We start from the raw sequence: 13,384 nt of genomic DNA, 5'->3' as shown, positions 1-13,384 counted from the left end.
ACATATTTTGCAGCTTAGAGTTATTGTGTTGTGTCCTCCCAAAGTATACCCCTCGTTTGTATGATGGAGGATTTTTGTACATTTCTCTGCCTGTCATAACTGCACTGTCTTGTCTTCTCTTTGAGTTTTGAGTCCTAAATAAGTCATAATGCACTCTTCACCAAATGACTTCATGTCATTCTCAAGCTGTCCGGTAATACAAAATTTTAAAAAAGAAAAAGTTGTTTTTTAGAATGTGGTATGAATGTTGTTTTAATGTGCTTATTAAAACAAGTGTGACTGATCTTAATTATTTTTTAAATTTTGCCAAGTCGAGTCTAAAGTCATGTGACTCAATTCCACACCTCTGTAAAGTAGCATAAAACGGAAATAAATAAATAAATAAGAAGAAATAGTAAACAAGTAACTTAAAATGCACTCCAGTATGGTATACTTAAGTACATCTTTCCATTGAAATACAATTCTATATCCTTATTTCCACCACTCCATCAGACTAAAACAAACAGACTGGAACAAATATTATTATTATTAATTTATCAAGGAAACAGAGAAAAGTTCATAGTCCAATAAAGAAAAATAGAAAAAAGCACTATAATAATAATGTGAGTAAAGGCAAAATGCAGTGATTTTTTTTTAAACAAACAAATCTTATATGTTTGTCTAAATAAAGGATTGTTTTCTCAGAAGTTATTTTCCACTTATAGTCTGGTTTATCTACTTTTTTACTTCAAGCGAAAAACAAACGAGCTGCTGCTTGTTTTCAACCACATGACTGTTTACAGTAAAGCCCCGCCCCCCGAGCGCTCTGATTGGCTGCTGCGGGAGAATTCCTAGCAACCGTTTTTCCTACTCTCATATAAATGTCCCAGGGATGTTCCCGTAGTCACTCCGCTGCTGTCTCTAACGGACACAAGAATATCTTAAAAAAGGTAAAAAAAAAAAAAAAAAACATCTAATTTTGACTTGTCTTTGATGAATTCGGCGTATTATTTTGTTATTAAATAATATCTTTGTCGCGCTTTCGGCTCTTTAAAAGTCTGTTTTGTTAGCTTGTTGTGCTAACAGCTAGCTTGGTTGCGAGGATGCGTCATGTGATATCCAGGCAGTCAGGTGGCGACGTGTTTGTTAGTTTGTGCCTACCTGACGCTGCGTGCTGCCACCGCACTGGCCGACAAACAGCTTTATTTTAACAGTGAATTCGTTAAGGAGAGATTTAAACAAGTCCCTGTTTTCATCCAGGACTCCCTCAGAAAGCGAGGACATGTTTCAGGCAGTCTTCCTCGTCCTGCTCGGCCTGAGCTCCGGGCTGGTGAGTGCCTTCCCCGCCCAGCAGGACTCAGACACCGGCAAGAACTGGGTGCTCATCGTCGCTGGCTCCAACGGCTGGTACAACTACAGACACCAGGTGAGGAAAAAAAACAAAGAAACGACATGAAACTGATCCCACAATGTCACCTTTTCAAGTTCATACTGTGCATGACTCTGTTATCTGTTTTGATTAGATAAGCCACTTCCCCTTCACAATGAAGGCTCTCCCACAGTTTTTCCAGCTTTCTAAAAATATACAACTCACATATTTTCTACTTTGACTTCCTCCTAGGCCGATGCTTGCCATGCCTACCAGATTGTCCACAAGAATGGCATCCCAGATGAGCAGATTGTGGTCATGATGTACGATGACTTGGCACAAAATGAAGAGTGAGTTGACATGTTTTTTTTTTTTTATCTATGCACAGCACATCTGTGTGATACAGAGACTTCATCTTTCTCGTGAACTGCTCAAACATACTTTTGCATTTGAGTTCTCTTACTTGTTGACCTTTATTGCCTATTTTCAAGTGAGTACAATGCACAGTTAAATGTCAATATATTGTTTCTAAATATGATAAAACACACCAAAGTTGAATTTTTAAATACAATATACATGCTTTATTGCATGTTTCAGTCAAGAGTGGAGTTATAGGATTTTATATATATCGCCTTGAGAATGTGGAGGCTCGTGCACAGCTTCAAAAACTTGTAGACAGGTGTGTTGGAGGAAATCATTCATAGGTGAAGAAAAGGGGAATTCCACACACTGTTCTATCGCCTGCAATACACTTTATTAGATAACAATGCTTTTACTTAATTGATTATATTAGATAAAAGTTTATCTAATAAAGTTAATTGCAAGGAACAGGACAGTGTGTAGGAATTCCCTTTTTCTTTATATACAGCACCTTCAAAAGCAGTGTTTCCAAAGCCAAGGCATACCTCAGAGGAAATGTAACATTAGAAATAAAAACAAAAGCAAGACAAAATTAAGGTAAGATTAAACAAGAAACAAGATGCAAAAACTTACTTGAAATAAGACCAATGAAAATGATAAATGGAGATTTACAAAAATGTACCAATAAAAGTAAATAATAATAATAATAATAGTAATAAACCCCAAAATACTACTACTACAACTACTACTAACATTAATGATAATAAAAACAGTAATAATAGCTTTTTTTTCTATATAGCACATTTAAAATCAGTGTTTACAAACTGAAGCAAGATACCCCTGAGGAAATATGACACGAGAAACCAAACAGTAATGCCAGATTAAAGTAAGACAAAATGATGATGGTAAAATTAATTTTATAAAAGATGCAAAAACTTGTTCGAAAGATAAATACAAATTAAAAAAACCAAAAGCATACCAAGAAAATTAGATACAATAATAGGAATTAAGGTCATAAACACAAAACAACAATAATAATAGAGAGGAAGATTAAGACAGAATATAAAGATATATATATAAAAAAAGCTCACTTTGCTCTTTATTAACATACAGTATCACTTATTAAGCGTTTAACACAATGTTAAATAGTGTTTTTGAGGTGCTGTATAGAACTAAAGTTCATAAATAATGATGTTAGCCATTTGTATTTCACTTAAGGTTTGCTTCTCTGTAAGTAGAGCTGAAGCAATTAGTTGTTAAATTGAGTAATTGATCATCAGGAAATAGATCCACAACTATATTGGTAATTTTCTTAAGTCATAAAATTATATTTTAGTCTACTTAATTCAACACCCCTATCTATACATTTAACTTTTTCATACATTTGAGCTGGGGTTTGTGGTTTGAAAATACAAGAACCATTTGGGTTTATTCCTTTACAGCAGCAAAGTGAAACCTAAAGAGTAATTGACAGAGAGAATTAATGGGTCCACTGCCTCTGAGAAAGTGGACAGTCATTTCTGTTAAACACTGTGTCTCACTCTGTGACACACTGCAACAGTGTCCTAATTCTGAAACTGAAATCTCTGTTTTCACTGCTGCTCTGCCATCCAGCCGCCATGACAGTAACTTAACTCCTGAGGGAGAACTTAAATTACTTCCTTGTGACTCCTCAGTGAGGCTCTTAAACTCAGCCTGTTAATGCTGCTGCTGCTCCTACAATTAACCACACAGAGTCGACATGCCACAGCGACACGAGAAATACCAACATGTGAGTGTGTGTGATAATTCTGTGGTTAACAGATAGGGCTGCGAAAACCTCCTCACACTGCTGTACAGTCTGCTGTGAGGGTTTTTGTAGCTCCAAGAACCCCAACAGGGTGAGATATCCCCTGTCTGGCAGAGCGTGCCTAATCAATTTCAGGAGATGTATTTTCTCAGTTTAACTTTCACTTTTCATATCAATAATTTTAGGGTAAACAAGGTAAGCTCTTCATACTGACTATTTTTAAATAGTCAACCAGAGTTGCAACTAAAATAAGTACTTAGAGCCCAGAGCTGACCTCTTATTTTGTCTGGGCTGTCCAAAATCCAAAGTTATCCCGTTTAAAATGATATGAAAAACAGAAAAGCAACGTATCCTCATATCTGAGAAGCTGGAACTAGTTTACATTTGTTATTTTTGCTTGACAAATGATTTGAATTTAAGTATTTTCCAACCTAGACAGAAATTTCCCATGTTTTTTGTGTCTACGTGACACTTCAAAACAAACATTTTTGAAACTGGTCCAGTAATGAGGGAGAGTGCTGTCACCAGAGAGCAAAAGACGTAAAAAATTAAATCCTAAAGGGCGCCTGCGCACCATCAATTTCCGTCCTCTAAAAAAGTTTCTTTTTGACACTGACAGGCTTAGATTGTTTTAAGTTTCCGACAATTTTATGAAAAGGATGCAAAGAGAGACAGAAACAGAAACAGCCCCGAAATCACCATTACCAAACGCCATTTAAATAAACAGTCATTTTAGCCAGTATAGAGCCAGCATGTTTTCACCTCTTAACTTGGTGAATTAATTGTTTATTTCAGCGAAACCAGAGTTGACGATTTTTGGAACTCTGAAAAGAGAAACCAAGACGCTTTTTTTGAGTTTTCCTTTGTTTCTGTCGACTTTGAATTAAATGTGTTTTAGGATGATAAAATTACTGATACATGTCTGGTTGGTTTTGCGATAAAATGAAACACACAAAAAAAGAATTTACACCGTCCACAGCAGGTTAATTTAATAGTAATAACCGCTGATAAGCTGAGGAATAGCTATATTTGACTGCCTCCATGCTTTAGGCTCATGTGCTCATGCATCAAAATATCTTGACATAATATAGGTCATGTTTTACAGATAAGCTATGCAACATTGATTGTTTTATATCATACTCTTGTCTGACCTGAATATGAACATTTATTGGATTTCTGGTTAATAACTAACTTATATTAAAAACATGCTGGCAGGAGTGCAGCGTCGAGAATTTCCCCACAGACTGCAGTTTCTTACACATTAGAGGACTTGTTGTTGAAAGTGACAGAAGGTTTTCTGCACAGAAAAAGGGGAAAAACCTGAGGTGTTGTGGAGTTTTCACCAGTCTCAGAGTCAAACATGATGACCAGGAAGCAGATGAATGATTCACTGATCAGGTGACAAAAGTGTTTTGTCAGCCCTTTTCACTTCCTTTTGCTTATTTGACGTACATTTTTTGTTCTCAGAAACCCCACCCCGGGCATATTGATTAACAGGCCCAATGGCACAGACGTGTACAAGGGAGTTCCCAAAGACTACACCGGCGATGTGAGTGCTTTAGTGCAAATATTTGTACAACAGACAAAACCAAAGATGTTGAATAAACGTTTTGCAGCAAACAGATTGTTTGAAGAGGTTTTGCAGAAGTTTAGATTTCTGACTGGGTGGTCTCTTGCAGGATGTGACTCCAGAAAACTTCTTGGCCGTGCTGACGGGTGACGCCTCAAAAGTCAAAGGTGGCTCTGGAAAAGTGTTGAAGAGGCAAGTGATGAAATAAAACGAGTGACCTCTTTAAGACATGAGACACCATAACAACACAGAATCTGGTTCATCAGGATTATTTCTCTCTAACTGTGCTCTGTTTGTCTTGGCAGCGGCCCAGAAGATCACGTGTTTGTGTACTTCACCGACCACGGAGCGCCTGGTATTCTGGCCTTTCCCAATGATGACGTGAGCATTTCTTACTTCCTGCCTCTGCTAACGTTCACTCATGAGTTTACTGCACAGAACCAAAGAGCTATTCTCAGGTTGTTGAACTTGTTCAGTCAGATAATTATCTCTCTCAACATCAGTCACGAGTCTATACATAAGAAGAAGTTACTTTATTAATCCGACAAAGAGAAAATTCAGTCATAGTTATTCACATACACACACATATAGCACCTATACATGTGCATTTTGTCGAGAGACCCAGGGTTCCCACGGTCATGGAAAACCTGGAAAAGTCATGGAATTTCACAGTCACATTTCCCAGGCTTGGAAAAGTCATGGAATTAGTAAAAATTATTCAAAATTTTGGTAGTTGTAGTTTTTTTTTTTCTGTATGTGACTCCGTAACGTAATTCTTACATGCATCTATTATATTATTTATTTTTTTATTTTTCTCATATATATATATATGTGTGTATGTGTATATATATATATATATTTTTTTTATTTTTTTATTTTATTTTTTTAATTATTATTATTTTTTATCAGGCTACACAATTGTCAGTTTTTAAAGCTTTGTCACGGACTTACCAATGGTTCTTGGCTGTTTTGATGATTTAGTTACTACAAAAAAGTCTTCTTAAATTTCTCTTCCCGACTAATATACTTTTTAGTGCGCCTGAATCGCTTTCTTGTGTATCTTGTTTTTTTTTCTCCGTTGTCCAAGAGTATGCTGTTTTGATCTACATTTGATTTTACAGAGAAACTACTCATCTGTTTTTCCAATGATACCTTTTTTTAGATCTGTCTTTAATACGTAATAATAAAATGCTACTACTAATAATAAACTTTATTTACGATTTTTACCTTCTCAAAACACATTCGCCCGTGCTTTACAATAAAAGCAAACATTTAAAAGACGAGAATAAAATGAGTGAATTTGTCATAAAATGTCATCAAAAGGGGAAAAAAGACAAACCTTTAAGTGTCTGAATCAGGTAAACAAGACTACAAATTTGTCTGAATCAGGACGTGCAGAACTTCAAATGTAACGTGGTGGTTTACCTAACCTGAAACTGTTAAATTTAACACTCTTTCTTCTCTCTCTCTCTGCAGCTCCAAGTCAAAGACCTCCAGGACGCCATTAATTACATGCATGAAAACAAGAAATACAAAAGGGTAGGGAACAACATGCTGTTGTGTATTGTATTTGCAGGCATGTATGTGGGTGTGCCCACAGTGCAGTTTGGAGTGATAAAGCCCAATCAGGTGATGATGTCGCTGTGCTGGAAGATCAGGTCTTATAACATGCTTTTGTCTTTTTTTTTTTTTTTTTTTTTGCCCCACACACACAGATGGTGTTCTACATCGAGGCATGTGAGTCTGGGTCAATGATGAACCACCTGCCGACTGATATTGACGGTGAGTTGAACTTTACCTCATCAGCGTCACTTTCCACGAAAACCAAGAGATAGAGGAGCGATCAATAAAAAGTGTCAATCGACGAACGAAAAACCCTCGACAACATGAACTTGACTTTTCCTCTGACCATTTCACTTCACCTACATTTGAGGTTGAATTCAAAACAACTAATAAAAAGCAGAACTGCTAATAATTGACGTAAAAGCTCGTGATTTTAACGAGGTAAAACTGAGGCTGAGGTCAGCACCGCAGTCTGTGGACTTTAGTGTTTGACTCTCAGTCCTGTTTTGTGTCTCGTCAAACGCTGTGGTCAGCACTGTGGTTTTTGGTAATTCGTGTCACTCATGTGCTCGGCCTCATGATGAATTTACAGGACGTGAATCAAGGATCTGGTTTTATTGTGCCAAAACTACGTTTTTACATCCCTTTTTTTAACAAGTTCTCATTCAAACATGACTGAGATATCTTACGTCAAAATGTTTGTGGCCGGATGCACAAAACCTTAAGTATGACACTTAAGACTTTATTTGCTGCACTGAAAGAAATTCTACAACAGTAAAATTATACAGTTTTCATAAAAACTGTCAGCATGTATGCACACTTATGATGCCGGTTATTGACTCACAAAGTTCATAAAAAATGAAGAGGATGTTATATTATATTATAAAATGTTCCTTAGTGTGTTCCTAAGTGTATCTGAAGCTGTGAAGCAATCATGAGTCACGGTGCTGGAAAATTATGAAAAGCAAACTGTCACCCTGAGTAATATGAAATTTTTTTCTGTATTACAGTTTACGCCACCACAGCAGCCAACCCCCATGAGTCCTCTTACGCCTGCTACTATGACGAGAAAAGGGACACTTACCTGGGAGACTGGTACAGCGTGAACTGGATGGAGGACTCTGATGTGGTGGGTTTTGTGTATTTTTGTCATACAAAGTTTTTAATGTTAAAAGTGTGAAAAGTGAAATGGAAAAGGGGATAAATATAATGCATTTCTAGTGACGGCCTCACAATAAAAAACAGTTCTATACTTTTTAATGTTACCTAGCTGCAGTTGGGTTTGCGGCAGCAAGCTTGTACAGCTTTGATCAGCGTTAGGAGAGTCACTGTTTACAGTGAAACTGATACCAGTGAGATAAAATTACAGTCACTGATTCTGAGTTTCACATACACCTTGTTTCCTGTGATTGTTCGGTGCACGCGAGGGCAATACAAATCCTGCGATACCATAAGTTGTATCAAAAACATGGTTTTATTTCATGAAAATCTTAAGAATTTTAACTTCTTTGAGTGTAATATGTTGACATTTGAGTTGGCACTTCAAACCTTTTCAGTGTTTCAACTTTGACTGACACTTTAACTGCTTTTCCGCACAATATTTTACATGCAAATATTTAACATTTTAACTCATTTACATATGTTGGGGTTTTTTTTTAGCAAAAGTGAGAAAGCTATTTAATTCCCTTAAGAAAAAGGTGCATTTTCCCACATTTTAAGGGTAATATAACAGCACTGTCACAGACTGATATTAAACAAAACAATAGCAACAGAGATTATAAGAAGTCCATTAAAGGTTTATTTGCTGTTCCAAACACCTGCTGTCAAAGAGGCAGAAACAGGAAAAGGAAGTGGTGAATGTTTCCAACAGCAGCAACAGTGTTTTGGTAATTTGCATAAGCAATGAAAGCACCTGCAGCCCTGAGATATAAAAGCATCCCAAAACACAAACTTGAACTTCATCAGGAAACAAAAAGAATAAATACAAATCACTCCTGTTTCATTTGTGATTCATGAAAAGACGTACAGTGTTTGGAAGGATTTTGCTGCATATTTTATGAAACAGTCCTGTTCATGACGGGTTTTTTTTTTTGTTTGTTTGTTTGTTTGTTTGTATCACATTGTGTTTCTAGGAGGACCTGAAGAAGGAAACTTTGATGAAGCAGTTCAAGATTGTAAAGAGCCACACAAACACCAGCCACGTCCAGCAGTACGGAAACAAGGTGAGAAAATGAATGAATGATCATGCAAGAAAAATAGAGTTTTCCTCACAAATTGATTGTAATACGGGGAGAGTAACTGATATAAAAAATGGTCATTGGGTTGATGAAGTATTCCTTTAAATACCTACTATAAGCCAGCTACTTGTTAGTGGAACTGTAAGGGAGGGAAATGTTTGATTCCTGCTCTTATTTTCTTACTTATCTCAAATATCTCACTCTGTGTACAGACTATGGGCCACATGAAGGTCATAGCATTTCAGGGTGACGCCATGGCAAGCCAGCCCGCTCCTCCAATGAAGCTGCAGCCAATTAAAAATCTAGATCTGACTCCGAGCCCCGACGTTCCTCTGGCCATCCTCAAGAGGAAGATGATGGCCTCCAATGACATCAGAGTCGCAAGGGGGCTGCTGATGGAGATCAACGTCCACCTCAAGGTAAAGATCAACAAAACCCTGTTGTCGAATGCTGCATGTTTTTGAGTGTTTTCACACTTGACTCAGCATTTTTTGGGTATATGTGAACACTCCAAGCAATCTCAGACCCCTCTGAAGCGAACTGAACTCAGTGTGGTTGGCATCGTTTGTGCATTGTGAACTCAAAGCGCTCCGGACTCGTTTTGCTCTTTGCCATCGTATTTTAGCCCCAATCACATGCTTTTGCACTGGGACACACGGAAAAACACACAGACGGCACCATGTCGACTGGTACCGCTAGCAAGGAGGAGGACAAGGAGAAGTCTGATCCTTGAAAGATACTTCACATCCAGATATAAAGAAGAACACGTTAAGCGGCAACAGTCTGAAATGCACAGAAACGTGAGGTTTTTCCTGTAATTTTCAGTATGAGAGCGAGACGCTTCATTTGCACACTGCAGTGAAAAACACGACGGCAAAAGTACTTTAAGACACGTGACTTACCACCTCTCTCCCTCAATGTAATTATACATATATCAACTGTCACTGCATACCTTACTCTACTGGCTCCCAACACTGGGGTCCCAACCCATATTAGGGTCGTTAAAGCTTTACAGGGGGTCGTGAGGCGTTCCTGCTTTTAAGGGTTGTAAAAAACTGAAATAATAATCATAATAATGATCGAGTATGAACAGAAAGGGGGCTAAGACCTCATCACAGCTAATGTAGACCAGAGTCCTTTTTCTGTTAGTCCACTTTTTTAGTCCACTTTAAGAGGACTGAATTTGAGTCGTTTGAAGAGGATTATATGTGAAAACACCCTAACATCCTCTGTGGAGGGTTTTACAAGGACGCCATACAAATCTGATTTATCGGGAACATAAGTGCACACATTGAGCTTTAACCATGTCAGTTCTTGTGTTATAGAGCTTTAACTGTGCGTGTGCGTGTGTGTGTGTGTGTGTGTGTGTGTGTGTGTGTGTTCAGATCAGGGAGATACTTGCTGAGACGATGCGCCAAGTGGTTGAGAAAGTGACCGGAGACAAGCTCAAGGCCGAGGAGGTTCTCAACGAGAGAGACGAACTCACCCAGCATCAGTGCTACAGGACTGCGGTCAACCACTACAAATTCAACTGCTTCAACTGGCACAAAACTGAGGTAGAGCGCCACACACGAAACCTTTCTGTACTTTTATTTAAGCCAGATTCCTTTCAAAGTGTCAGTGCTTAACGTAAAGACTGATTAGTCACAGTTATGGCAGCATTCGTCTGTAACCGATGGTTGAAACAAACTCAAATGTCAGGAGTCTGGTTCCGCTTCAAAGGGGAAACGGCAGATCAGTTTCACATGTTTTTCATCAGTAGGTTTGAGACCTACATTCAGTGACCCATTTGCATTCAGCTGAACAGAGAAACTGACAGTAAGCAGTAAGTGCAGAATGAGCTTGTGTGTCTCAACTTTATGAAAATCATATTCTTAAGTGTTAAACCATAACCAAGAAGGCCTCGTGCCATTTCTTTTCTATCTTATTTTAAACTAAACTTAAGATAAAAGCCAGCTGTGTGTTGTGACATTTGATCATTACCATAATTTTAGATATACATGTGATGAGGAAATGTTGGTGAGAGTAACGCCTGACCATTACAGGAAGTTAAGGGTTTTTTTTTTGGTTTTTTTTAATCCTACCTGATGTCTGCCTGCTAAATGAGAATCTCTGTATCGTACCTTAACAGTGTCTTCCCGGGTACTTTCATGCAGCTGTATGTGTTTATTCAGAAATATGTTGCCTTCCCTTTTTGTCTGGAACTTTTTGACCTTTCGAGTACCACAAATACAAAAAGGGGATATAATATTTTAGTATGATTAGACTGTGGGGACATTACGTTGACACTTGACGTCTGCTTTTCTCACTTTAATCTTTTTGACACTTGACGTCTGCTTGTGTTTCAGTATGAATATGCCCTGAGACATCTGTACGCTCTGGTGAACCTGTGTGAGAGAGGATACTCTGCAAACAGGTACAGTGTACTTCCCACTTCATAAACCACCTCTTTAAGCGTACTTGGTGTTCACACAGACAGCGTTGTTAGGGTGGTGCTGCTAAATAGCTGCCTGCTGCTATAACTATTGTATTTTTACAATTAAAAGCCCATACTATGCAAAGATTTCAGGATAAAAAAAACCTGTGTTAATAATTGAAGGAATTCTGTTGTGAGAGGGCTTTTATTTTGAAAGGGAAACCAAAAAGGTTGAATAAAACATATTTGTATGTCTTTGTGACAGATTAAGATGTTGAAACTGTGGTGTAAGTTGGTGTAATGTCAGTACAATTATCAGGTTTCCCGGGGTCATGAAAAACCTGGAAAAATCTTGGAATTTCACATTTTTCGGGCCTGGAAAAGTCAAGAAATTAGAACAAATTATTGAAAGTTTTGGAAAAAGTCATTGAATTTTGTTGTGTGTAATGAAATTGTTACAAATAATCTTCTGTGGACAACCTTCCAAGTTATGTTACACAATTTATTTTCTGTAGCTGTCAGCGTAACAGCTCGAATATGCGTCTGTGATGTTTTGTTCACCATCATGCATGACTCAGCATTTTCTTCCCATGTTCTGTCTCTCCCTTCATGTATGCCAGTTAGCTGACACTAGGTTTGAGTTTAAATCTGGGATGTTAGAAAAATGCAGCGTTTAGGGCAGGAAAAAATAATTTCTCATCATGGGGCATTGAAAAGTCATTGAGAAGTTTTAAAAATTTGTGAGAACCTGAATTATCAAAAGACCATTTTCACTGTCTTTGTCGAAAACGCGTCACGCAGAAAAAATTGGCAAGTCTCTAGATGCCGATCTGCGCCTGAGCAGCGCTGTGCCGGGCTAGCGGCCCGTCTCTGATGTGCTAAACATCTTCAGAGAAACATTGATTTGTAACATGAAACTGCTTTATTCAGTGTTTTGGCAGTTTAAATCACCTGGTCTGTTTGTTTTGGAGAGGAAGCGAATTCAGCGGATAATTCAGCTCACAGTAAAAACCTCCTGAATAAAAATCACTGATGGAGTGCTAACTGGAGTTTGATCTGGTTGCAATCTGCAAACCTCACCACTAGATGCCAGTAAATCCCCCTAAATCTTACACACTGTTCCTTTAAGTAAGATAAAATAAGATAATCCTTTATTAGTCCCACAGTGGGGAAATTCACAATGTTACAGCAGCTATGAGGTATGAAGAGGTATAAGCAGCAAAGGAACAATACAATAGTAAAAAAATAATTTTAAAAAAGTTGATGGAATATTAAATAATTTGTCCTTGAAAGGTGAATATTTGATACTGAAGCCTGTTGATGTTCGTCTCTGCAGCATCCAGCTGGCCATGGACTCTGCGTGCCGCCTCAGAAAGTAAAAGGGTCTCTTTAAGTCCATGAAAGTCTCAAACATCAAACTGCTTCTTCGACGTGGGAAGGCCTGAGGAGACGAAGCTCCTCTTTGCACTGCTTTGGAATCAATCTGACGTGGAGTCGACGTTATTATCAACACTCTAACATTTTTTTTTTTTTTTTAACTTTTGATATGTTTTTGATTTTACTGAGAACTTTTAAACTTGTTTTATGATGAGTTTGCACTATCACTGTGAAGTGTTTGTGGATGATATTTTACTGCTTCTGATTATTTTTTAGGATTTAGGATTTATAGCAATTAAAGCATGGAATTCATTTAAATTTGTTTCGCTCTTAGCTTTATTTGTGGTATGGACGATTTGGCATGAATGTTTGACATGATTGACGTTTAAAGGACATACCACTGAACACTGAATGTGGAGACTTTGTTGTGAAACAAGGATCTTGAAATAAATTTTAAAGACCAAAACTGCTAAAAATGACTCCAGTATTTTTACCTCTGGATATTCAGCACATGCTTTTATATATCAAAATGACACTTTTTGGGGATAATATTTCACATGGTAGTATCCTCCGCACATTAACAGCAGCTAGTCTTCAGGAGGATTTGTATGGTGTCCAAATAATTCTACTTAAGCCTATTTTCCTGAGATAAACACCCTTTTTAAATGTGCGTCCCTCTTTCTGACAGACAGATAGCGCCAAACACATCCTCTTTTAGCGTGAA

At 37.7% G+C, this 13,384-nt stretch overlaps 1 protein-coding gene across 1 annotated transcript; it reads left to right on the top strand.

Annotated features, from left to right (window-relative positions):
• Positions 1-832: 832 nt before the first annotated feature.
• Positions 833-13,136, top strand: lgmn (legumain). The gene is made up of 14 exons (XM_042500108.2): positions 833-929; positions 1,240-1,405; positions 1,601-1,698; positions 4,965-5,046; positions 5,177-5,259; positions 5,373-5,448; positions 6,544-6,606; positions 6,783-6,849; positions 7,641-7,759; positions 8,763-8,852; positions 9,080-9,286; positions 10,253-10,423; positions 11,216-11,283; positions 12,620-13,136. The coding sequence occupies exons 2-14, from the start codon at positions 1,262-1,264 to the stop codon at positions 12,660-12,662; spliced, it is 1,311 nt and encodes a 436-aa protein (XP_042356042.2). The 5' UTR covers positions 833-929; positions 1,240-1,261; the 3' UTR covers positions 12,663-13,136.
• Positions 13,137-13,384: the final 248 nt, after the last annotated feature.

Source organism: Plectropomus leopardus, chromosome 14, assembly GCF_026936395.1.
Source record: "Plectropomus leopardus strain MGB_pleo_1.0 chromosome 14, ASM2693639v1, whole genome shotgun sequence".
Taxonomy (NCBI): Eukaryota; Metazoa; Chordata; class Actinopteri; order Perciformes; family Serranidae; genus Plectropomus; species Plectropomus leopardus.
The sequence above is the reverse complement of the archived record's forward strand: the minus strand, read 5'-3'. Positions and strand labels throughout refer to the sequence as shown.